This window comes from Lissotriton helveticus, chromosome 7 (genome assembly GCF_964261635.1).
Source record: "Lissotriton helveticus chromosome 7, aLisHel1.1, whole genome shotgun sequence".
In the NCBI taxonomy this organism is placed as follows: Eukaryota; Metazoa; Chordata; class Amphibia; order Caudata; family Salamandridae; genus Lissotriton; species Lissotriton helveticus.
Genome location: NC_136068.1, coordinates 55,456,237 through 55,483,370, shown reverse-complemented (window position 1 = coordinate 55,483,370; position 27,134 = coordinate 55,456,237). Strand labels below are relative to the sequence as shown.

General features: G+C 45.3%; 1 protein-coding gene across 1 annotated transcript in view; it reads right to left on the bottom strand.

Moving 5' to 3' along the window:
* The window catches only part of LOC144768023 (alpha-2-macroglobulin-like protein 1), a 304,226-nt gene that overhangs the window by 196,806 nt on the left and 80,286 nt on the right, over positions 1 to 27,134 (bottom strand). The window contains exons 7-11 of the mRNA XM_078651421.1: positions 19,396 to 19,480; positions 18,394 to 18,511; positions 10,460 to 10,574; positions 7,375 to 7,490; positions 5,814 to 5,981 (exon numbers count right to left, since the gene is read on the bottom strand). Coding sequence (XP_078507547.1) covers positions 5,814 to 5,981; positions 7,375 to 7,490; positions 10,460 to 10,574; positions 18,394 to 18,511; positions 19,396 to 19,480 — 602 coding nt within the window. The remainder of the gene's footprint in view (positions 1 to 5,813; positions 5,982 to 7,374; positions 7,491 to 10,459; positions 10,575 to 18,393; positions 18,512 to 19,395; positions 19,481 to 27,134) is intronic.

Sequence of the window (27,134 nt, the reverse complement as noted above, 5' to 3'; positions counted from 1 at the left end):
TACAAACTGAACCTAAGTGTTGTATACTGAACATTTGGTCGCCTACTGATATGAACAAGGGATTGCAACTCTGGGCGACACTGGGTATGGCCATTGCAAAGCGTAACATTGCTAGGAGGTGGGGATCTGGTGTGAAACCCTCATGTACTCGTTGGTGTAATGATATGGACTCAGCAATGGTAGCGGAAAGGGCAGTATATGTGCATAGAGGATGCCCTAAGAAATGGTCAAGAATCTGGAACAATTGGAACGAGTATCGGGGGAACCTGTGTGAACCCCCGGAAGAGCTGCTAGAACTTGATGATGACCCGTAAGGGGGGTGTTATAATGTCTTTGATCTATGGTGGCCTTCTGTGTTTTTGGGACACGGAGGAGGAGTTTTTTGGAATAAATGTGCTGGGTGGTGGTCTCAGTCACTGCAATATAAACTGTGTGCCTTGGAATACACCTGGGGGGGGTCATAGTTGCAATTACGAGAGGTGCCGTGCTAGACAGATGGTGGCGCGGGGAGTGCCAGGCAAGACTGGTGATGTGACTTGTGATGAGGACTGTCTCCGTAATATGACGATATACTTAGGACCCGATTGTAAATGCTTGTATTATGTAACCCTATAGGATGCTGATATTGACTGGTTTACTAATGTTTTTCATAGAGACAAGTTTTGATTGTTTAATGTAAAATGAGACGGACAAGGTCTGTGAACACTACTATCCGACAGTCTTCAGATGTTGTTTACACAATTTGCGACCTGGCAAGGATGGCAGTTGCTATTGCATTGATGTTGCGATACTTTGCGTATGATGTATAGCGGCCAGCCTCCGGGTTGTGTGCAAGACGCTGTGTATAACTGAAACTTTAATAAACGTCTTTAAAAAAAAAAAAAAAATAAATAAACAAGTGGAACAGTGGGCAGAAGGGCACAAAAAACGAGGGAAAAACTAAGTGGAACAGAGGGCAGAAAGGCACAAGAAACGAGTGGAACAGAGGGCAGAAGGGCACAAAAAACAAGGGAAAAACGAGTGGAACCGAGGGCAGAAAGGCACAAAAAACGAGTGGAACAGAGGCCAGACAGGCACAAACAATGAGTGGAACAGAGGGCAGAAAGGCACAAAAAATGAGGGAAAATTGAGTGGCACAGAGGGCATAAAGGCACAAAAAACGAGGGAAAATGAGTTGAACACAGAGGGCAGAAAGGCACAAGAAACGAGTGGAACAGATGGCAGAAAGGCACAATTAAACGAGTGGAACAGATGGCAGAAAGGCACAAAAAACGAGGGAAAAATGAGTGGGACAGAGGGCAGAAGGGCGCAAAAAACGAAGGAAAGACTAGTGGAACAGATGGCAGAAGGGCACAAAAAAACTAGGGAAAAACAAGTGGAAAGAGGGCAGAAAGGCACACAAAACGAGTGGAACAGAGGGCAGAAAGGCACAAAAACAAGGGAAAAATGAGTGGCAGGCACAGAGGGCAGAAAGGCACAAAAAAACGAGGGAAAAACGAGCTGAACAGAGGGCAGAAAGACACAAAAATGAGTGGAACAGATGGTAGAAAGGCACAAAAAATGAGAGAAAAATGAGTGGAACAGAGGGCAGAAAGGCACACAAAATGAGTGGAACAGAGGGCAGAATGGCACAAAAACGAGGGCAAAACGAGTGGCACTGAGGGCAGACGGGCACAGAAAACAAATGACACAGAGGCTGAAATACAGAATACAGAAATATAGGGGCAGCTAACAACAGAAGGCAGAACGGGCAGAGAGAGCACTGGGACAGCGAGGGGAACAGAGGGAAGAAAAAGAGGCACGGACCACGTACAGGCAGCGGGGGGAGACAGACAACAGCAGTCACAGAAAATAGATGCAGCCAGGATCAGCAGTAGGATTTTCGTGTTGCTGTCTGATTGCTCACTTTCCACAAGCCCTTGGGTACCACTAAATAATACACTGCTGTATGCATACATGTCCATGCCAATAGACCCAATTCAGGCTGTCTCCCTCTTGAAGTTGCCTCTGCTTCAAAAGGTGTTTTTAAAAAGAAATTTAAATTTAAATACAAATTGCTTGGTGGTCCCCGGCTTCCAGTAGTAATTCAGTGGTGGTCCTCGGAAGTCAAAAGTTTGGGAACCACTGAGTAGAAGAAGAAAGGAAGAAGAAAGGAAGAAGAAAGGAAAGAAGGCTGATAGCTTAGTAAGCTGCAGTATCTATACGTGAGCACTAGAGGGCAGAGTAAAACCACACAGCCAGCAAATGTAGCTGAAGTTTCTATCCTTCTCTAAATGCTGTTCGATGCCTTAAACCACGGGGAGGTGGTGAGGTATCTTTCAGAAGTAGAAAATGTGGTTGTATTTTTTGGCTGCAATACCACTTCCCACCACCAGAGCGCGAACACAAATCACATGCATCGTTCTGCCTAGGAAAACTAGGGACTCATTTATGGGATTTTGACATAGGGCAAAGTGAAAGGGAAGGAATACCTATATTTTTAATGTAGAAGCTGCAACATTATAGTCCATAAATACAAACACAAGAGGTTTCATACAGCACACAAGTTCACCTCACTTATTTGAGGGCGCTCTCATATGTAATAATGAACAAAAAAAGTGTCTCAGTGAAATAAAGTATTCGCCTAGGATCACACAATTAGGGGGGAAGCTGGCATTGATGCCAGATTTTCCAGTTTCACGCTGTGTAATTTAGCTACTAGATAGTTATTCTTTTCTCACATCAAAATTTAATGCTTTGTCTTTAATTCTTGGTGTATGAAACTAAGCATTGGTGATCGGTGGAATCCAAATTTTATTTTTGGCAGTTTTACAGAGCACAAACCTTGGCTGAGAACGAGAGCCTTTCACAACAGACTACGTTACACATTCTTTTTTTCAACACTGGGAGATTTGGCAGAGTTCACAGTGTGCTGAGTCAAGGGCTGAATTTGAACCTGGTTCCAAATGGCGCATGGTTGGCAGCTCCGGTCACTAGGCCTCCCATGAATGCTCAGCTTTTTTTGACCTGGAGCTAAGCCGGACCCAGTCATCAGACTTGAGCTTTCAGTGGATCGTCCACCTCTAGTCTGATTTAACATAATGTGTATTTTTAAAGCGCATGTTCACCCAAGGGTTTCCTGGTGCTGAATAACAGATATTTATTGTTACACAACTCAATGTTACTCAGTTTATCGACCGTAGATGGATGAAAGACTGAGTGAACCTGTCGGGATTTGAATCTGTAACCATGAGGGGAACACAGGCCCCCACAGTGGACTCATTAGTCTACTAAACCACCAAACCCTGGTTCACACTGAGCATGAGCAGGCTGAGTTTGCCCCTCTGTGTGTACTCCCCTTGAAAAGTTAAAGATAGATTACAATCACATAAAACATGCCCAAGCAGTGGGCAACCTTAAAATACACAAAGCGCTTGCCTTCTTCACATGGTGCTACGCAAACAAATGTTGGACGGAATGCTGAATATACATTTACCCCCAGTCAAGAGATATGGCTTAAATCCATCGTTCTTTTGCTCACCATGCCACCCCAGTTTAGACCCAGCAAATCAGTCTTGACCCTGTGCCTCACAGGAACAGTCCAGACCGAACTGCCAAGCCAGGTCCTTCCTGAACCGGAAACAAGCATCCTGGGACCGGTTTCTGGATATTACCCTTCATCAGCCAGGCTATCTTGAATCCAGTGACACAGTGAGCAATGGACCCATGTCTGGGCATACCCATCCCACTTAGGGTGAAAAGTGCTACGCAAACAAATGATGGAAAGAATGCTGAATAAATCATACATTCACCCCCAGTCAAGAGATCTGGGTTAAATCCATTGTTCTTTTGTTCACCATGCCACCCCAGTTCAGACATGGCCATATCTAAATCAGTCTGACCCTGTGCCTCATGGGAACAGTCCAGCCCAAACTGCCAAGCCAGGCCCACCCTGGACCGGAAACACGTGGTGCGCACACACACGAATATTCTCTGCAATGTGCCATTTGTGTCATTGTCTTGCACAATTTATATATTTTACTTGTGTATGCTAAGAGAATACAGGTATATGCATATATGCCTTCTTCTCTACTGAGGTTGGCTTCTCCGAGTCCTGCCTCATGGGATGTCGGCTGATCTGAGAACTCGGGGATGAGGGACTTGTGGTCCGACTCTTCTGATAAATCTATGGGGCCCACAAAATGTTTGAGTGGTAAGACCAAGAAAGTGAAAGTAGAGGTGAAATGGACACCCACCCAGGAGATAACATGTCCTAGCAATGTCCTGCTACAGGTGCGTCAAGGTTTGAATGAATGCGGTATGAGAAGGTTGTCAAAGAGAATACCCCCAATCATCTGAAAGAGACAAGTGCACTGCAGAACCCACCAGAGGGAAATTACATAGATGCCGGTGTAGAGGTGAGTGGCCCCATAAGGGGTGAATCAACTCAGCCATGATCCGTCCTTACAAAGCGAATAGGCAACTTCGGTCAGACGAACTGCATCTGGCCGAGGTCCCTAGGATCAAGAAGGCCAGAAGCGGTGGACGGCTTTTCTCTTACAATGCCGCTAAACCCTGGAATTGTCTCCCACTACATCATCGCATTGTTCCCAATCATCTGGCTTTCCGTAAACAACTGGAGTCTTTTCTGTTTCCTTAGCTCTTCTTCTTCCTCCATGTTGGTTCTTAGCGATGGGACGCTCCTGGGTAACCATGCACTTTATAAATGGCAATCATCACTTTTTGGCAGATGTCCTGCATCTGTCAAACTCTAAATAAGGTCCATGTTTCCTGCCCATCCTGTGATCTTACACATTTTTGGACCAGTTCAGTCAGTGGAGCTGTGAAACGTTGGACCTTCTCCCAAATCCCACCTCCTTTCTTCTCCTCTCCCTTTCTGCATTTCCTCTTTGGCAGAGCGCCCTTTCCGATGACCTTATGTTAGGTGTACAGGATACATCACCTGCTCTGGAAGACCAGGTAACACGTATATCCTTAGTACACATGGTCCTGCCATTACCAGCGGTGGACAAAACCTCAAGGCAGCCAATGGAAGGACAAAATGGAAACGCTATTGGTTAATGTTTGTGCTAGAACTTTTTCAGTCGGGTAAATTTGTTTAATTCGATTCATTCAAATGTTTACACTACAACAAAAATTTGGATTACAATATTTCACAAGTATTGACCATCAAGAGTAATAAAAGCGACAATAATTCCTGTATGCGTTTTCCAGAGATGCATTGCTTGATCATAGTGCAGCAAAAGCCAGGTTATCCGTAAGCACCTTCTCCCTGAGGCTTAGCATCATTAATCCAACAATTTCAAACAACTGCAAAACAATTAAGAATGCACTTGATCCCGCACCCTCAACAACACAAAGTAACTGAACTTTTTAAAGCATGCATCCTGGGGGGTTCATTTCCATTGGTTTCAGTCCCACTGCACTCATCTTGCATAAACCCAAAACTACCATGCCCATGGTTTAATAAAACCTGGGTTTTGAAGTAAGTAACTTGTTTTATAAACATGTTTGGCTCAGGGGGGGGGTATCCAGCCGCCAACCTTTACTCTCTCACACACGTACAGCGGAACATGCACGCATGGAGCAAAAACACGCACATGCTCGCATGCACTCACACACTCACATGCACTCACACACACAACCACAAACCCACACATGGACATGTAGGTGAGCACACTCAGGCACACTCGAACATACACACACACACACGCATGTGCACACACACGCACGCACATGCACACACGCATGCGCAAACACACACAGACCTGCTAAGGTTGGAGGGAACACCTTTCTGCTTCCTCGTTACTTACCTTCAGATACGCAATGTCCCCATCCCAGGCGGATGTATCCAGTGTAAAAGTGGCCCTCCCAGCATCGTCAGTGAAGTAGACCTTCTCTTGCTCCATCACGCCACTTTGGATAGTCAAGTAAATCTTCTCCCCCTTCAAGGTGGTACCATTCGCTCGCAGCAGCTGCACCTGCACAATGTTCAAGGAGAGAATCTGGGTAAGGACACACGCCCCAGATACAAGCCTGGGGTAACACAACGGGTCCAGGTTTGAGTTCCCAGGAACAAGAACTAAGGGGCATATTATCAACAAGTAGCGATATTTATCGCTAAAGAAGCATAGCAAAAAAAAATTTATCGCCAAGCATCGCCGGATTTTATCGCAGAGATAACGTGCTATTAGCAACGTTTATCTCCAATGCGATAAAATATCCGGCGATAGCAGCGAAATGCGTGAATTCAGGCATTAACGCCTATAGGGTCTTAACCTCAATATCCACCTCCCATTGGATATACAGGCTAAGAACTGGTCTGAGCAGGCGTTAGTTTTTAGCGATATTCGCGCTTAGCGTGAATTTTTTTATCGCTACGCCTGCCTTGCTAATAGGCGATAGCGACGTTAGAGACTGCTTTCAGTCGCTAACTGGTCGGGTACGCCCACTTTGCATGTCATTAGCGATAAATATCGCTGACATGCAAAGCGGGCCCCAAACCGCTCACTATCACCTAAAAGCTGTCGCTAACTGATGTTAGCGACAGCTTGCTAATAGGACGATGAAATTATCACCGCTTTGCGGCCAAAAACGGCCGCAAAAGCGGCCATACTTTAATTTCGCCTGCCTTGATAATATGCCCCTGAGAGTTTTAGAATGAATGTTAAGAGTCTCTCACTCAATGAGTATGTGTCTTACACCGGCACGCTTTTGCAAAAGTGGTTTCCTGCCAACTATACAATCCATTCCCTGCCAGCCAATGTGACTTACTAGATACAGCCACCTCGTCTCCTGTCAGCTACCCAAATCACTTCCTTTCAAATACCTATGACATCTCACTCGCTTCCAAGATTCCACCTCATTCTGTCATAGCCCACCACATTTTCTGTCAATTCCCATCCCAACACCATCCTGTTGAGTGCCATCTGATGTCCTGTAAACCACACTTTTATATGTAGTCAACCACTACAACAGCTGCTTTATTTCCTTATTCATACCTGTGTCAGTCTCAGACAAAAGGCATGCACTTCCTAACAAATAAAATGTCACTTCCTGTTCCTGCCACCTCATATCCTGTAAGTCACTTCCTCACTGCCAGCCATCTACCCACCTCATTCTCTGTATACTGCCTAAAACTGATGTTTAATCAACAACTAATGTCCTGTCTAGATAACCCACCTTCATTCTGGACTTGGAGGGCTGAGGCAGGGAAAGGAGCCCTGGGAAGGGCCTATGGGTGGGATTGTGCTAGGGCAGGGGGAGACCGCGTGAAGCTGTATGACAGAAAGCTCCTGTGGCACAGTCAAACACCCTGATGCATGTCCTCAGGCATGATCCTAGACACACTCTTCAAATACCACATGGATTTACCGCTCCCCTGAATTCCATTCCAGGCGTGTAGGTTGCACCGACATCAGAAATATCGAAAACGGCCCTGGCGATGGTGGGCGACACTTTGCAGCTCCCGGTCATCGAGATGGTCACTCCTGCAGGAAACGAGGTGTTAGAAAAGACTAGGGACAGACAGGGTTAAAGCAACCAGACACGTTCCTGCATTTCGTAGCATGACCATGGATGGTATCCAAGCTCAGAGGAATGGCCTCCTATTTCACAGCAGTTAACTGATGTACAGGAATGCGCATGCGCAGGCTCCCGCGCATGCGCAGTTTCAAGAAGAAGGCTAGATAGACAAGGAAGATGACCCCGCAATAAGGTAAGTTTTTAAAATCGTTATTTTAGGCTTTAATGTTGTTTAATATGGCGGGCGGGAGGCGGGTGGCCAACTTCCGTTCCGCCCCCGAGTGTGTGGAGATTTGCCCTGTTTCTCCGCCTTCTTTGCGAAAGGCAGAAGGAACAAATCTCCGCACATTCCGTGGGCAGAACGGAGATGTCCGCCCACCCCTATACTGAATCACAAATTGGGTTTGCGATTCGGTATTAGGGAAGGGCGTATTTAGGGTGTCCCTTCCTAATACCAAATCGCAGTGGTATATGTGGATGTTTAGCGACCGAAATGCGGTCGCAAAACATTTGCATTTTACCATCTACTTCAAGTAGGTGGTAATCCATTTGTTCCTGAGGTACCCTTTCACCTTTTGTGAAAAATTGTAAAAACTATTTTTAAGAGAAGGCAGTGGTCCCAAGGACCACTGTCTATTCTTAAAAAATGAAAAGAAATGGGCTACATTAAGTAAAAAAGATTGCTTTATTTAAAAGCAATCACAAACATGGTGCCCCCCAGCAGGCCACCATGCCTGTGGTTTTTGGAATTCCCTATGAGTCGCAAACCAAGACTTATCTCATTTATTTTCATGAGGTATGTCTATTTGTGACTCACTGGGAATCGCAAAATGTGTAAAAAAAAACATTTGGGGCCATATGTATCAAAATCCTCTTTTGCGATTCTCAAATAGCGATTTTTTGCGAATCGCTATTTGAGAATCATAAAATGCTATGTATGTAGGATTTGCAATAAATTTTGCGAATCCTACATATTCCTTAAATGCGAATCTCAAATTGTGATTCGCAATTAAGGAATACCTCCCCATTCATTTCTATGGACCTAGATGCCCATAGGAATGAATGGGAAGACATTCTCAATTTGCGATTAGCAATTAGAGAATCGCAAATTGAGAATGCAATTTCAAGGGTGTCAAAAGGACACCCTGTTACACCCCAGAAATAAGCATGGGTGCACATGTGGCGCACATACATGCCCTAAGGGCATGTATGTGCTTCACATTGCACTTTGAAAAATGCAAAAATGTGAATTTTTCAAAGAAATCGCAAATTACCACCAACTTGAAGTTGGTGGTAATTTGCGATTCCTTAAGGCCAAATTGCACTTTTTTGGTGCTTCTTACAATGCATTTAAGGGATCGCAAAATTTGCGATTTCTTAAATGCAATCGCAAAATAAGGAATCGCAAATTTTGCAATTCCTTATTTTGCACGCAGATTTGCCTTCATACATACCATTTAGCAAAATTGCGATTGCAAACGCCGAAATTCTGCGAATTTTGGCGTTTGTGATCGCAATTTTGCTTGATACATATGGTCCTTGTACATGTGTCTTTGCGATTACCAAAAATGTCACTATTTGGTAATCACAAACACTTACCTTTGTACATGTGGCCCTAAGAGAAACACATAAAGAGGAAAAGCTGGTGTTAGAAAGGGGCATGCATCTCCTTGGTTATGTGCCATAAGTGTAGCACCAGTGATAATATACTTTCATGTATTGTGCAAATTACTTATTTGCAAATGTTTTTAAATGCCACAATGCCTACCGTGAGCTACAAAGGCAGAGGGTATTTCCAAAAATTTACTTCAAGCATTATATTTTGAGACAGGTATAAATTGTATGTTTAGAATCTGCAGTTCATGCTTGCATGGCAGTCAGTGTATGGTTATATTATCAATGGTAGAGTCCCTACTGAGTAAACTGTAGTTAAAATCTGAGATCAGCATTCATTACACAGGACCAAGGCTGCAATTATGTTTCTTGACTATAATGAGCAGAGAGCATTTATGGGTTAGCCTGGCTTATCTGGAAATTCACAAAGATTCAAAATACAGATTGTTGGGTAGAGTTTGAAAAGTAGAGAAAGAGGCAACATCTTGAGAGAAGAGCTCAGAGAGAGTGCACCCCGAAAGACAGAATGAGTTCTAAAAAAGATAACTCAACTAGAAAGAGAACTCTGTTGAATGAGAAGCAGCAGAGACTCACATAAGATACTCAAAGTATTTTTGTATCTGACCTGAAGCTTTCAGTCGCACAAGAGCTTCAGTGGTGGGTATAAACAAATTTGAACCTGAAAGAGTTTGTTAAGTGGGCAGGTATGAGAAGCTGTAAAAATGACAAAAGAATCACTGCTTAGGAAGACTCTGAAAGAACCCCATTGCCATCCAACTTGGAATGAGGGCCTTAGTAGTGAAAGAGAAACCACAAGGTCCAAATTGTTGTGGTGTCATGAAGTCAAAGTGAAACCTCTCTGTGGAGTGGTGTGGCTCACTGGTTAGAGGCGGCAGACCCGGGAGCAGAAGTCAGCCCGGGACCAGGGTTCAATTCCCAACGCGGCAGGGTCGTGGACCTTGGTCAGCGGACTTGATAATTCTCGCTTCGGTGCTTACTCTAATCAGGGGTCCCACTCGGCAACTCTGGGCATTAGATGCCTGGCTCCACCTTGAGGACTCCCAGCAGGGACCATCCCACAGGGAAAGCCAGGACGGGTTCCCCAGAGTTATACAGCGCCAGGAAACCTACAGACGGGTAGCAGTGTGCTTTATAAGCTCAAATACATTTACATTTACATTCGGTGGCCAGTAGGGTTTTTTCAGTGGTTGGGTTGGATGGGAAGGTCTTCCGTCAGTTATTGGGCCGAGCGGTGCTTTACCCCAACATGTACCTCCTTCCCTGCACTACGTCAAGTTAAACACCACAGAGAGAACTTTACCTGTGTCGGCCTCCACAAGGGAGGCCCTGGCCTCCAAGCTGTCCTTGTAGTCATAGGAATAGAGAGGGAAGGCCTTGGTTTCCACTTTGACAGAGAGGCAGCCACTTCGGTCCGTCTGTAGATTAATGAAAGCATTTAACGGATCAGAACACACCTGGTCTTGAATTTCATATTTCATTCACTATGTCGGGTTATACAGAGCTTTAGTTCTTTCCCAAAATCTTTGTAATCAAACAAAAATAGACCTAAGGATCTAAAATGTTCATTCGTGAGCTGTATTATTCAGGCAGAAGCAAGAGGCAAGGCTGATGTTTGAAGTGTAGCTATTGTGACATTAGCATATAGGATTTTCTTAAACTGGTGATCTATTATCTTGAAGGAGTCTGGTTTTCTTTTTTCAGAAGCCATTTTTAGGCCTCACCTGAGACAGCACTTCACTTGCAAGACATGTTACAGCCCGCCCATTGATTACCATTGGTTGGCTTCACTGCATCTCAATTCCATGCTTCTTTTTGGTCAGCGCATGCTGCCTCCACTCCCCCCTTGTGTGTTTGTCCCCTCACTGGACCACGGCCTAGGTACTGCTTCCTTTCAGCACCCAGTGTTCTTCCACTGCTCTTGCACTTCGGAGGCACTTTTTGAATTTTGTTGTAGCACTGTATGTATAATACTGCATTTGTTTGCAGGCCATCTTCCTGTGTACCCTCTATGTAGTTGTTTCCCTATTGTTTTTGCTTGTCCCATTGTTGTTCCATCGTTGTTTCTTGCCCTGTTGGTATTGCCCCATTGTTGTTACTTGCCCCATCATTTCTTGCCCTGTTTTCATTGTTGCCCATTGCTTCTTGCTCCATAGTCATTTTTGCCTCATCATTTTTGCCGGTTGTTGTTTGCCCTGTCCACCCGCCTACCGCATTTTTGCTTGCACTGTGGCCCCCAACTTTCTCTTGCGTTGCTTGCACCCCCTTGTTCATGCTCCCCCGTCTCACCTCCCTCCAGCGTTTCCTGTGCAGCATGGTTAAAATAAAAAAAATAAAAAAAAGCCATGACATGGCCAGCATTGACTGTGACATAGTGGTTTTTTTTTGTTTTTTTACTTTCAACGATGCTGCACAACAACCAGCTGCAGTACAACATGGCAAAAAAGAAATTGCCAAAACCAATAGATCTTGCAAAGGCATGACCAATTGGCTTTGCCAATGATTGTTAGGGCAGGCAATGTTACACAAGCTGAAAGTCCAAAATCGAGCAGTATTTGCACAGACTAAGAGTCGAAGTCGTGCAATGGCACAGGGAAGAAGAAGCAGCTATGTTTGAAACTGGGCAACCTCAACTCCCTCACACCATCTACTCCAAAGTGATAATTTAAGGACGGGATACTGTGAGTTTGTGTTTTTTTTTAGAGGTGGGCAGTAAACTTTGGTAAAAACTCCACCAACCACTGGCTGAGCGCAGTTTCCCAGTGCACGCCACTTGTGTATGCGCGTCTGCTATCATAAATAAAAAAATTTAGCTTGTTTCTTCTTTCTTTCGTTATGTAGGTTGGAATTGCTATGGGCTCTTTTTCTGTCACGTCAGGTTACCCCATCACTTTTAGTAGACTATTGCGCTTGTATTCCTGACCCCTAGGAGACGTTGTGGAGTTTCTGCATCCTACCAAAAGACCTGCCTCAAGGAGCCCCACGGGGGAGCTGGTGTGTCTGAGGAGTCAGTGACAGCTATTGGAAAAGTGGGCACCTGTGTGAGCCATGAGGATTGCTTGCCCATGGCAGGTTCAGAAACGACACCAGAGCATGGCGCCATCAGCGCCGGAAGCTGAAGAAGACCCAGGAGTGTGACTTGTATTTGGAGACCTTTACCCTGTAACCCTTTATGCCAGGATCAGGTTGGGGCCAGAGGCCGGGTTCCACTACCTGCAAAAGGCATTTTTGATCTTGCTGTGGACCGATATGTCAGTTCCTCCTGCCTATGCTCAATTACATCAGGTAAGTGCCTTGCTTTGCTGGCCTTTTATTATTGGTTGCTAACCTGGCAGTGCCATGGTCTCAAGTGCTGCTGTTGACAGCTGGCTCACCAGGTACATCTGTTTTTGAGAGGAAACATCCTTTACAACGCAACTTTTACCACGCAGTGCCTTTACGACGCAACTTTTACAAAGCAAACCATTACAATGCATTGCGCTGGGGGGCGCTCTAGGATAGGGAATAGGTTTAATGTACTATCCAACACCTTCCCTACTATCCACGGGGACTGGAGTTGGAATAGTAAATTAAACTATTCACTATCCAGCGCCCCAAAGCACTATGCATTGTAAAGGCATGCATTGTAAAAACAGCGTTGTAAAGGCATGCGTGGTAAAAGCATGCGTTGTAATGTCATACATCCGTTTTTGAGACATGAGATTTTCACAGAGTAAATGAATGGTCTCTTCCCCCTCCATGTGGTTTTTCCAGTAGTCTCTGCTGTGCTCACTTATTAAGCGTCTAGGTTTCAGAACATGCAGCTGGCCTCATATGTACTTCCTGGGTTCAGCAGCAACTCGAATGCATTTGGCTATTACCCCTGTAAGGGGTATGGTGTGGACCCGGAGCACTGGCTTCCGGCTCAGCGCGCCACTTCCCGGACTTCTATTGGCTCCCAGCAACCAGGCTAGTGTCTGGGAATCGGGATATTGACTCCACGCAACAGCTGACCCTGTCTGTACCTTGGCTGCATTTTGTTACAGCAGGGCAATAGCAGCCAGGGCCCATGGAGGGAGTTGCGATGGGGCAGAAAGGCGGGGCGGGGGAGGGCAGGGCCGGACTGGGAACCACAACCGGCCCTGGGAAAGTGCTCGGCCGGCCCCCCTCCCCACTCGGGGCAGTTGGAGGTACCGCCGAGCTCTTTGCCAGGGCCGGTGTGCTGCAGATTTTGGTACAGGGCCGATTTTGCAGCTATGCTGCAAAACCAGCCCGGTAACAAAAACGGCCCCTAGGGGCCCAAAACCAGCCCCCACCCGTGCGGCACACCGGGGGATTGCCCGGTGCCTGCTATGGCCAGTCCGGCCCTGGGGTAGGGGCAGGTTGGGGGTGCTAAAAACCAGAATATGGATAATTGGAGGTAAGTAAACAATTTAATAAATAAAATGAATTTCGTAGCGCGCCCTGCATCGCAAAATGCGATGCAGGGATGCTGCGTTGCCAAGAAGCAGCAACACTGCATCCCATGCAGAAGGTGAAGAATAGGAGCTTTATATCACATCAGGCAGCGGAAGGGGGCTGAGAGCTGGCCCCTCCTCTGGTATGCTGGGTAATGTGGGATATGCAGTCCCATTCTGGGTACCCAGCCAAGAAGCAGCAGCCCAGAGTCATCACCACTGAACACCAAATGTTGGAAAGTGGTTTATTAGTAATGATGAGTCGGGGCCTAATACTAATAGTAAGGCCACAAAAACAATAAAAGATTTGGTTAAGGTCTCAATAAATTATTCCCTTGCTCAACCCTTGGGAGCGACCAATGAGCAGGCAGGCTTCACTTAGGGGACAGGTGTGTAAAGCATTTAAAAACACCAATACATCAAATAAGTAAGACACAATATACAATAAAATTCCAACACCAATGTATAAAAATAGGTTATTTTGTTATAAACAAATAAACAGCAAAATGACAAAACATCCAGTGTAGGGAACCAGAGGTATGGATTTTTAAAGCATATACACTTTCTAGGGCATAAAAAACAATAGCGCCAACTTGAGCATCTGGTCACTCTTGACCGAGACAAAGTCAAAGTTTATGGCCGACCACGATGGAGCCTTGAATCTCGACGTTGGGTCGGTCACCAGATGGAGCTTTTTCCAAAGGTTGTTCCAAGAGTCTGGAACTTCTTCCTGAAGTTCCTCTTGTGGGTTAAAAGTGTCCAAATCATCAATCCAAGGGTCCAGAAGCTCTAAGATGGTCCTTGGGTTGTTGGGACTACAATTCCCACAATGCACCTGCCAAATCCTTAAAAGTCCACTGGATGCCCTTCAAGCTGGGGACTTTTTGGTGGAGATGATGCAGGTGGGCTCTGTTAACATGTAGCTTGCAGGGAATCCACTCTGTAATCCTTGTGAAGCCAGGCAAAGTCCTTAGGGTTGTAGTACCAGATTGCGCAGCAGGTGCAGTCCTTCAGAATGAGGTCCTTTGGGTGCAGATCAGGGTTTCAGCAGGGCAGTCCTCCTTCTCCTTGTGTTTCAGGAGCTAGATCTGAGTTGCTTTCCAAAGCGTCCATATTTATTCAGCTTCCTGAGTGTCAATCAGGGGGCACTCATGACCAATGGGATGCGGGGTGCCACCCTCAGGTATGACCACTCCCTCCAAAGTGTGGCATATTTTTGTCTTAGAAAGCACTACTCTTTCATAATCCAAAATGGAGAAACTCTCTCCTGGAGGGTTAGATCTGACTAAACCAACCCACTGGCGTGGCTAAGATTCTCTAACACTTCCCTTCCAGCAACATCACTGATCTAATTACAGGGGTTCTTGTGAGGCTGGGGGTGCAGGATATGGGGGTGAGCCGGAGCTGTCCTGATGTGTCATTCTCACTTGGAAAACCAGTCTGGCTACCCTACCCTCATCCTACCTTCTGCAGCAGTAGTTATCCACCCACAGGAAATCCTTTGTCTCTCTAGAAGACCACTTCATATCTTATTAAGACAGCTTGGCTCGGCCTGGCAGAGGCTGACCAATCACGAGAGGGCATTTGGAATGCAGGATTTGGATTACAGAAAAGAAAGTTCTATAACTTCTTCTCTGTAATAGCTATTATAACTCTAACAGTGTCAAGTTTGTGATTTATCATAACTATCATTTTGAGTCTTTGAATGATATTTCCTGCTAGGTCCTGTCAATAATTATACTTAAATATTCCTATGTTAGCCTATGGAGATAGTTTTGTACAATGGGGAAAACTACATTGTTAGTTATTTCCTCTCCAGGGCTTATAACACATATTTTATAATGTCCCTGCGTATAGTTACAAGGCACACTACGCCTGGGAAACATAGGGGAGACCTTACGGGTGACTTATATGTAAATATAAGTTCGTTTGAGACTCCGGACACACCTTTAAATCCAAAGTCGAATTTACATATCAATTTAATATAAAGGCAGCCTGAAAAGCAGTTCTGCCTTTAAAATGACAGAAAGCAACACAGTAGTGCACACTTAAGTGTATTAAGTCTTCTGGGCCTCTAACCCTACATGCCCTATTATATACTAGGAACTTACAGCTAGGTTGTCAGTACCAATTGTAATTACACCTAATTGCCATACTTTTAATCAGAGCACAGGCCCTAGGTCTGGTTAGCAGAGCCCAAGGCGAAGTCAGAGTCAGAAAACCAGCACCTACTAGTCAGTCAGTCATTCATTTTTATTTGGCTTAACCAGCCATAAAAGAATACAAAAAGACATTCAATGCATCTGAAATACAGACATCTGATTTTGGCCAGGACCAATTAACAATACTCTAACGTTATATTCTTTACTAAAATTAATCCGCTGGGTCAAGCAAAGTGGCTTCAAGTGTCAATATTCAATAGTTAAGCAGACCTTTAAAAAACATTGCGAGAGTAAAATATGAACCATGTTCATTCCTAAATTAAGGTGATTTTCTAGTGACATGTATGGCAGCTGAGTATACCACCAGAATTTCCCTGTTAATTCAAATCCGTAACCTTAAAATGTGCAAATTTTTTAAAAATACAATAAAACAAAGAAACCACTTGATTTCAATTTGTGGTTCCATTCAAATTTTCAGGTACATTATCATAACATGCGTCCAATTTGAACAATATGTTAAAAGACAAATCATAAAACATACCAATGTCATGCGACTCTTTGAATATGATTAATTCGGAGAGAATGCTCAGGGTGTTATTACTCATATCTTTTTCTGGTGGCCCATGATGCTTTTATATAGTTGGCGACCGCAATACAAATATCAGGGGTGGCCAGTGAATACAAATATTTAAAACCATAAGTATATTTACAAGGGTGAATTTTCTTTAGCAGTGGTCTTAAAAATGTACTCCTTGGTGTTTTATATAAAGTGCAGAATAAGATAAAGTGTAAAGTGCTTTGACTTGTCAAGTTATGACATGGGCAGGGTGAGAGGTCGTTAGCCCAACCACTCTGGCGTGGAAATGCCAGTAGCAAATGTGCGTTGCCAGGGGAAATCTAGTTAAATAAAATCTAATCTGAAGATTGGTAGTAAATGTTGAATAATATTGCATTGGGGGAGGGGACAAGTACAGGGGAGCAATCTAATCTTGGCGGTGATAGCGCACGTCTATCCTTGAGTTTGATGGCACCTTTGGCGTTCAAAGGGATGCTTTCAGGGCTATCGTAGAACTGCCTCAGTCCAATTTCATAAAATGTATCTTTCACAGCGCAATAACAGGCGCATTCTCTACTGTGGCTCATTTTAAATCGTGATTTGAACTTATAAGTCACCTGAATTGTTTCCTTCACTGAGCCACTCACTGTATGATACTTTCACCTAAGTTCACTTTGCGCTGCTCACGCTGTCCACCTTATCACTTGCGTCGCCACTGTTCACTTGTACATATTTGAGCACCAAGTGCATATCTGGTTGTCATATGATTTGTCTAGTACAGTGCTGCCATAACTGTATAAATATGACCCTGCATAATAATTCTTCTCAAATATAAGATGAATAACAACACAAGACCAATTGAATCATAGTCTCCTTTATTTTCGTTCTTGTAATGCTTTCAGCATACATACGTAATTGTCTAACAAGTATTACCTGTTGAGATATTGTATTTTGTTATACCTTTCACAAAACGAAGCCATGGTATTTTTAGTGCACTGGCCACATTTTTACAATCTTTTATTATTTCTCGAGAGAATGCTAGTTCTTCAGAAAACCACATTTTCACCCATAGTCAGAAAGGGGCACACAATATGCGTTCTTCTATATGTTCTATCCCCAATTCATCATGACATAGGCGATTAGGGGCACAGTTAGGCATCATCAAAAGCCTTTTCGTGAATTTATTTTCTACGACTTGTACCGTATGTTACAATCGAAAGGCACTTAGTAGTCAAAATGGGGGCACAAAGTGGGGGACACCGCAAACAGGTCCTGATTTCTCATACACTCATTGGATATTAACCTCTTGCATGCTCATGACGAGCTGAGCTCGTCATGAGGCACTGTTGCGCCGTGCTGATGACGAGCTGAGCTCGTCATGACACGCGCGGCGTTCGCACGCGGGGCTAATTTCCCCGCTGTGCTGGACGTTCCAAAAAATGGGCATGGTCATGACTAGCTCAGCTCATCATCAGCACAGCGCCACCGTGCTGCGTGACGAGCTCCGCCCCCCTCCCCCGCGTCGCAGGGGAATTAGCCCCGCGGCGATGGGGTTAATATCACCTCTTTTACCCCAATGTCAATAAATGAATGTGAGCCTTGTCTTGGTCACAGTCGCACACGCTTGGTGTGAGTCTCATGTCTTGGAGCACAGCCTCAGGCACATGGTTCAGATCCCATACTTCAGTGCGCAATCTCACATGTTTGGTGTGCATCCCACACAAGGGTTGTATGTCAGAATTCTATGTATAAATATTCTCCTATAATAACAAAGTATTCAGAATATCAGCTGTTCACATATTTTAACAGTACACATAGGTAAGTATAGTTTTACTATTCTTAGCTCTACATTCAGGACCTCTGAAAATATATACATTGTCAATGTACAAGCTAAAAACATGTAACATGACATAGCAAAACATAACGCCATAAGATAAAATGACATAACATACCATACCATAGCATAAATTAACATAACATCACAATGTTTCCCATGGATGGCATTATGTCGTCCACGGATTGTTACGCATCCCCAACAGATCCCTCCATCAGCCCCTTCTCCTCCCAACAAGTAAACTCTCACCTGGCCTTGGAACTCCTGGCAGGTGTCAGCGGGTCTCTCTTCCTGCCAGTAGTAGCTGGCAGCCTTCAGGCACAAAGTGGCACTGACAAAGCCTGAGACTGGCCTCCTGTGGTTATACCTGCCATGGAAGGGAAGAGGAATGAAGGTTGGATGTAGCATGGGGGTCTCTCAGAGGTGGGCCTTGCTTTGTGTCTCCAGCCTTGCTGTGTTTTGGAAGTTCTTGAAATTACACTGGCTGCTTAGCCTACTGTTTTTCTGTTGTTCTATGAACTGAAAACATAAAATAACATCACTCATCCAATGATTTCTAGGTTATTTTTCCAGTTAGAGCCATTCAGTCCCAACAGCTTAGGCATCTAAATATGTAGGCTTCCAAAAAAGTTAAAAGACTTCCAAAGTTTTATGCATTGGATAATATTTTGTTTCATGTCCAAAAAAGATAAACTGAATCTACAGTGACTTTTAATGGCCAAGAAGACTTAAAGTCTCTCTGGAATCTCCTTGAGTGCCATACTATTGTTCTTCACTGGGAGTCACTTCTAACTTGGTAACATACTGTGGTGGGTTACTGGTGTTTTTATTGCTTCACTTTTTCCGCTTCCTTCAAGACAACAGGCACTGCTGCCCCATGTGTCTTTTCTCTACTCAGAACCTCCACCAGTGCCATACTTAGGTTGAGTACTTTTTTTTTTTACAGAGTTTTATATAGCGCAAACTTGACCCGAATGGGTATCAGAGCGCATTACATAGTACTAGTTGCGTTACATGAGGACACATTCTGGACACATTCAGGCAAGGGGAGATTAAGTGATTTGCCCAGAATCACAGGATGTTGAGCGACGTTGCTGAGACTCGAACCCAGTTCCCCAGATTCGAGGTCGACCGCCCTAGCCATTAGGCCAACTCCTCTCCCCAAAACACTGGATATTCATCCCTCACTAGTCATTCTGTTTATTATTCTGAGCGCCACATAAAATTCAACCCGTGCCCATTCACACTCACCTGCCACAGACTCCGAAGTGGAAACTGTCATCGTCCAGGGTGATGACCTGAGGAAGCGTGACGATGACCTCAAACTTTGGAAACACTGTTGGAGGCATATGAGTAAAAATCAAAAATTGAATGAAGGGGGCAATAGTCATCAAACAGCATCTCTAACACAAGGTAATGGCAGATATTTAGGGGCATATTTAGGAGCCCCTTGCAGCACTGGAGTGTCACTGGTCGTGACTCTTCGGCGGCGCAAACTAAAATTTTATCTCTATGAGGCCACACTAAGGGGCCCATTATGATGTCAGGCGGATTGCCCCCGCCAGGCTGGCGGTAGCCACTGCCAGCCTGGCGGGGGCAATCCACCCGACATCCACACTCGTTTTCCCCCCCGCCATATTAGTATAGCGGGGTGGACCTCGGCGGACAGGGCGGAAAAGGAATAATATGGTGGCGGTGTCTATCAGACACCGCCAGCCATATTATGATGGGCATTTTTCAATGCCTTTCCGTGGCACAGGCATGCGGTCTTCACTTTGGGGGCCCCCTGTGGGCCCCCAAAGTGAAGGAGGGGTGGGGGGTGCACATGGGGGGGTACCGGTGGCGCGGTGCCTGCCGCATTGTGTATGCAAATGCATACATGCATTTATGGCATTGTGGCGGGCGGTGCAGAGAGCACCGCCCGCCGCAATGTTATAAATGCAGGATGCAGCTGCCACTGTGGCGGCCGCATCCTAATACCACCCACGGGATCCCCCGCCCTTATGGCGGGCGGTCCTGAGTCCCAATAGGATGGTGGGCGGACTAAGTCTGCCCGTCATCCTAATGACCCCCTAAGTGTGGCAATGAATGGCCTCAGAGATGTTGAGTAAGGCAAGGCAGTGCAAATCGCGGGAGGCGTTCCATGGGCGTTGCAGTGGGTTTTCTCACACAACACCCATGGATTTTGACATTTCCACAGATTTAGTAGAACATGTATACCTGGAGATGCGCCAAAATCTTACACATCCTGAGGTGAGGCGTAAAGCGGTGGAACATCTTTAATTCTCCTTGTTTTTTCCTCTTCTATGTAGCAAACATAGAAAGAGGAAAAGGCCTCTTAGATTGTTTCTGTGCAAGAAGGTCCCCCTTCCTCCACAAAAACAATCCTGCCGACAACACAGGCACCCTTGCATCATGTTACAAGGGTGCCTGCATTTGCACTAGGCTGCTGAAATGGCAACAGCGCATTATTATTTTAATGTTATTTTTGACATATTTATTTACAATGTTTAGGCTAATTTGTACTTCATATATTATTTGCAGATTATTTATTTAATACATATGTATACATAAAACTAAAACTAAAAATATAGTTGGGGTTCTGATTTAATTGTACTTTTAACTTGTAAGACTAACCAAATGTAGGCATATTCTACAGTGTTTGTGGAACTGGAGTAAGAATAGAACATCAGATGCATAGACTTTCCCCAATGTTTGTGGGCCTTGAGTTAGAATAGTAAATATTACTCTCCAAAATGTATGCATTTCCACCAATGGTTCTTGTCTTGGACTTACATTAGCAACTATTATCTCCAAAACAAAATTCGTTTTCTAATGGTTTAGGAATTGTAATTAATAAATGTTATGTTAGATATTTTTGGATTTAATTTTATATTGTTTTGTTGTTGCTCCTTGATGTTTTAGTTTTTTCCACATTTAATATTGTAATAAAGAATATAGAAAACTTCAGAAATTAATAAATTATCTATTTAAATATATTTAAGGCTTGTGTGACTATTGTGTATGTTTTTTGGTGACCAAAAGAACAATGGATGTAACACAACCCTCTTTGACTGGGGATGAATGTATGATTTATTCAGCATTCTGTCCATCATTTGTTTGCCTGGCACTTTTCACCCTAAGTTATACGGGTATGCCCAAACCCGGGTCCCGTGCTCCCCATCCATTTGGAGTCAAGCTAGCCTGGCTGATGAGGGGTGAAACCCTGAAACCAGTCCCAGGATGCTTGTTTCCGGCCTAGGGAGGACCTGGCCTGGCAGTTCGGGCTGGACTGTTCCCATGGGGGGCAGTGTCAAGACTCATTTGCATATATCTGACTTTAAACTGGAATGGCATGGGGAGAACAAAAAACATGGATTTAGGCCTGGATCTCTGTCCTGGGGTGAATGTTTGACATTCTTCAACATTCTGTCCATCAATTGTTCTTTTTGCATTTGTCACCCTGAGTGGGACGAGTATGTCCAGTCATGGGTTCCTGTGCTCCATGTAAAGACTTAAGGCAACAGGAATAATGCAATCGCATTGTAATATGCATAATGAACAAAAACAATTTAAAGAAAGAACAAACAATTACTATTTTTATCAAGCAAGTACAAAATATCTGTTATTAATGATCACAAAAGTAATAATTTAACCTATTCATGCTATCCTAATCATATCAGCAATCATACCAACATTCATATTCCACCCCAAAATGGTAAATTCAATTAAAAACAATTTGGTAACATTGATAACGACAGTGATTTGATGATAATGACAATAGTTTAATGGCTGATTTTGACATTCATGAAGGAACAATGTGGCACAAATACAGTCGATTGAATTAATAACCAAAGATAAGTTGTACTTGCTTGATAAAAATAGCAATTTTTGGTTCTTTCTTTAGATTGTTTTTGTTCATTATGCATATTACAATGCGATTGTATTATTCCTGTTGCCTTAAGTCTTTACATTGAATTACTGAGCCCTGCCTTAAGGAACCCTTACCCTAGTAGCAGGGGGCCTCTTTCTTTACATAATATGCGTCCTGTGCTCTCCATGCCACTGGAGTCAAGCTATGCTGGCTAATGACAGATGAAACCCCGAAACCAGCCCCGGGATGCTTGTTTCCGGTTCAGGGAGGACCTGGCCTGGCAGTTCAAGATGGACTGTTCCCATTGGGTGCAGGTTTAAGACTGATTTGCATATGCCTGGGTTTGAACTGGAATGGCATGGGGAGCAAAGAAATGATGGATTTAGGCCCAGATCTGTGTACTGGGGTGAATGATTGACATTGATTAACATTCTGTCCATCAATTGTTCTTTTTTCAACTGTCATTATGTAAGACAGTCTAGCCTAAACCCCCCCTTCCCCTGCTACTGAAGCGAAATAATCATACACCAAAGATCTCTGTGATTAGTGGTCGGCCCGTACCTTAGCATACACAGATGAGCTTTCTACATCTCAGCAGACGCGATGTTCCTGTCTCAGAACTCTCATTCCACGTGTGTTTATTTTGGCTCCTGCACTCATGTATAAGACATGTGTGCATGTAAACAACAGCTGCACTTTTGTGTTATGTCCAGGTGCTAGAGCCTGGTCATAACGGATAACAAGGGACATTGTTGTTTGACCTTGTCTGTGGTGTTCAGACTAAATCCCAGGAAAAGAGCAGAACGCGAAAAATGATGCAGGTTCCAGGTGAAAGTACAATGTGACACAAAGCAAGCATGTTTATATAGTGACGTGTGCAAAATGGAAATGAGACCTCTAACGTGCACAGTTAGGCTAACATAGGGAAAACTACAATGGTCCATGCAGGAAACACACGAAAAATGCAAGCAAAACGAAGGCTCCGGCCCCCATCAAGTGTGTAGTAAACAAAAGACAAAGCTGAGGTGCAGTGGGATTCTAACACCCTTGGGCTACTGCACCTGCTGCACTAGAGATAGCTGCACCTGTTGTAATGCTGGAGTGGTGTGGTTTGCGCATGCCTTGGGGGTATTGATGGCACAGGAGCAAGTGAATCAACATCTTTCAGCTTTGTAAGGACACTGGATACCCCATTTCACACTGGCTCCTTCCACTTTAGGAAAAGAACATGCAGACCTTGCTGGGAGCTGGCTGTAACCTTGTTACTGGATCACAGCCCAGACTCCCATTATAATGGTCACAAAAAATAAATAAGTGCTGCACTTTAAAATACTCGTATTCTCTGTAGTCCTGCAGTTTGCTAAGTTTTCTTCAAACTTCCAGAGCTGGGATGCTCTGCTCAAAACATAAACATTCATGGTGAAAATAAAACTGCACCTGATGCCAAACCAAGAGCAAAAGTGCTTTGTATTGTAGTTTGATTCTCACATGTAAGGAGGGGGCCAGGAATGTGCCAGAGGCACTTCATGGGCCCAAAGCTGCCAAGTGGGCCTAAGTCATATGTGGTGCCTTAATCAAAAAAGTGCTTTCTAATGAGCATCACTTTGCCTTCTAGCACACTCTATATACTGTTTTGAACATTGTATTAAATTACCAGTTTGTAAAATGTTTGTGTATTAAAAAACAGGAGTAGCTGAAAGTGTAAAATATATTGTGGGGCACTTCACCGCTGTGTACATCTGCCCCTTCAGGGGTGTCCATTTAGCTGCTACCCTAGAGGGTAGCTATTCTGTAAATAGGTCTCCTCTACTGCAGCCTGTTCTGTACCTACATTGTATGGTGAAGACTTGCATTTGGCTGTCCATGCTTTCCACGCGTTGTGCAGTGGAGGCTTACACCATTCCAGCTGTTCTTGTTAGTGTTGTGGGCTCTGCTGTGCACACCTGCGTCCTGCACTTCTTTAATGTCATGGACTCCGCCCTGCACACCTGTGTCCTGCACTTATTTAGTGTCATGTACTCCGCCCTGCACACCTGCGTCCTGCACTTGTTTAATGTCATAGACTCCGCCCTGCACACCTGCGTCCTGCACTTGTTTAATGTCATAGACTCCGCCCTGCACACCTGCGTCCTGCACTTCTTTAATGTCATGGACTCCGCCCTGCACACCTGTGTCCTGCACTTATTTAGTGTCATGAACTCCGCCCTGCACACCTGCGTCCTGCACTTGTTTAATGTCATAGACTCCGCCCTGCACACCTGCGTCCTGCACTTCTTTAATGTCATGGACTCCGCCCTGCACACCTGTGTCCTGCACTTATTTAGTGTCATGGACTCCGCCCTGCACACCTGCGTCCTGCACTTGTTTAATGTCATAGACTCCGCCCTGCACACCTGCGTCCTGCACTTGTTTAGTGTCATGGACTCTGCCCTGCACACCTGCGTCCTGCACTTGTTTAATGTCATAGACTCCGCCCTGCACACCTGCGTCCTGCACTTGTTTAATGTCATAGACTCCGCCCTGCACACCTGCGTCCTGCACTTCTTTAATGTCATGGACTCCGCCCTGCACACCTGTGTCCTACACTTATTTAGTGTCATGGACTCCGCCCTGCACACCTGCGTCCTGCACTTGTTTAATGTCATAGACTCCGCCCTGCACACCTGCGTCCTGCACTTCTTTAATGTCATGGACTCCGCCCTGCACACCTGCGTCCTGCACTTGTTTAATGTCATAGACTCAGCCCTGCACACCTGCGCCCTGCACTTGTTTAATGTCATAGACTCAGCCCTGCACACCTGCGTCCTGCACTTGTTTAGTGTCATGGACTTCGCCCTGCACAATTGCATCTTGCACCTGTTTGGTGTAATGGACTTCGCCCTGCACAACTGCTTCCTCCACTTGTTTAATGTCATGGGCTTTGCCCCCCCCCCATTAACTGCTTCCTGCACCTGTGTGATGTAATGGACCCCACCCTGCACAACCGCTTCCTGCACCTGTTTGGTGTCATGGACTCCGCCCTGCATGCTGGTGCCCTGCACCTGTTTGGTGTCATGAACTGCACCCTGCACGACTGCTTCCTGCACCTGTTTGGTGTCATGGACTCCGCCCTGCATGCTGGTGCCCTGCACCTGTTCAGTGTCATGTACTCCGCCCTGCACACCTGCGTCCTGCACTTGTTTAATGTCATAGACTCCGCCCTGCACACCTGCGTCCTGCACTTGTTTAATGTCATAGACTCCGCCCTGCACACCTGCGTCCTGCACTTCTTTAATGTCATGGACTCCGCCCTGCACACCTGTGTCCTGCACTTATTTAGTGTCATGGACTCCGCCCTGCACACCTGCGTCCTGCACTTGTTTAATGTCATAGACTCCGCCCTGCACACCTGCGTCCTGCACTTGTTTAGTGTCATGGACTCTGCCCTGCACACCTGCGTCCTGCACTTGTTTAATGTCATAGACTCCGCCCTGCACACCTGCGTCCTGCACTTGTTTAATGTCATAGACTCCGCCCTGCACACCTGCGTCCTGCACTTCTTTAATGTCATGGACTCCGCCCTGCACACCTGTGTCCTGCACTTATTTAGTGTCATGGACTCCGCCCTGCACACCTGCGTCCTGCACTTGTTTAATGTCATAGACTCAGCCCTGCACACCTGCGTCCTGCACTTCTTTAATGTCATGGACTCCGCCCTACACACCTGTGTCCTGCACTTATTTAGTGTCATGGACTCCGCCCTGCACACCTGCGTCCTGCACTTGTTTAATGTCATAGACTCAGCCCTGCACACCTGCGTCCTGCACTTGTTTAGTGTCATGGACTTCGCCCTGCACAATTGCATCTTGCACCTGTTTGGTGTAATGGACTTTGCCCTGCACAACTGCTTCCTCCACTTGTTTAATGTCATGGGCTTTGCCCCCACCCATTAACTGCTTCCTGCACCTGTGTGATGTAATGGACCCCACCCTGCACAACCGCTTCCTGCACCTGTTTGGTGTCATGGACTCCGCCCTGCATGCTGGTGCCCTGCACCTGTTTGGTGTCATGAACTGCACCCTGCACGACTGCTTCCTGCACCTGTTCGGTGTCATGTACTCTGCCCTGCACAACTGCATCGTGCTCCTGTTTGGTGTCATGGACTTTGCCCTGCACACCTGCGTCCTCTACCTGTTTTGTACGTGAAAGTGATTTTCGAGCTGCTACCCATACTGTGGGGGATATTTATGGGAGGCTTGCGTCACGTTTGCTTCATACAAAGTGGTACATGCGTGACGCAAGGCTCTGAGGCAGATTTATGATGCCGTGATGCCACACACGGCTTTAAGTGGCCTCTTGAAAGCATGGGTTTTGATGCACTCCCAGAGTTACAACGACTTGTAAACTTGGGAATGTGTCAAAATCGTACGCCTTCCAAAGTAGGCATGTCAAGGAGAAATATCTTTATTTCTCCTCATTTATTCCACTTTCTCTGTGTGCTGCATTCTGTGGCACACATAGAAAAAGGGAAACACTTCCATTGGTTGTTTTCATGCAAGTAGGTGCCCCTCTCTGCACAAAAACAATCCTGCCTACAACACAGGCCCTCTTGCACCATGGTGCAAGGGTACCTGCGTAGGGGCTAAGCTGACGAAACGCACCAGTGCAGGGGGAAAAGACAGGAAGTCACTGTATTAGAAAAATACTGTAAATTTTTGCCCTTTCACTTTGATGTAGGACAGTGCACCAAGGTGACTAGCTGAGCTGCCCTATGCCAAAACCCCATAAATGAGCCTCTATGTATTTTCTATGTGTGAAAAGCAGGCATTGCTTCAACTATGCTATGTGTGTATAGCATCGAGGAAGCAGCCTGTTCTACGTGAGGGAATTTGCATTTCTTACTTGCTGGACAGTGTGCGTACATGAATGTGCATTTGCGTGCAGGTGTCTGTGCTTGCGTGCATGTGTGTGTGTGTCTTGCCTGCTGTTGCCTGCGCTCTTATAGTCCCTGGCAGAGAAACTTGCTCTGCTGCTGCCATTGTTTTTGCCTGCTATTGCATGAGGTGAAGTGATTGCCAGGTGGCACCTTCTACATTGATATCGGCAACAACAAGGTCATGAAAAAAGCCCATGTTCT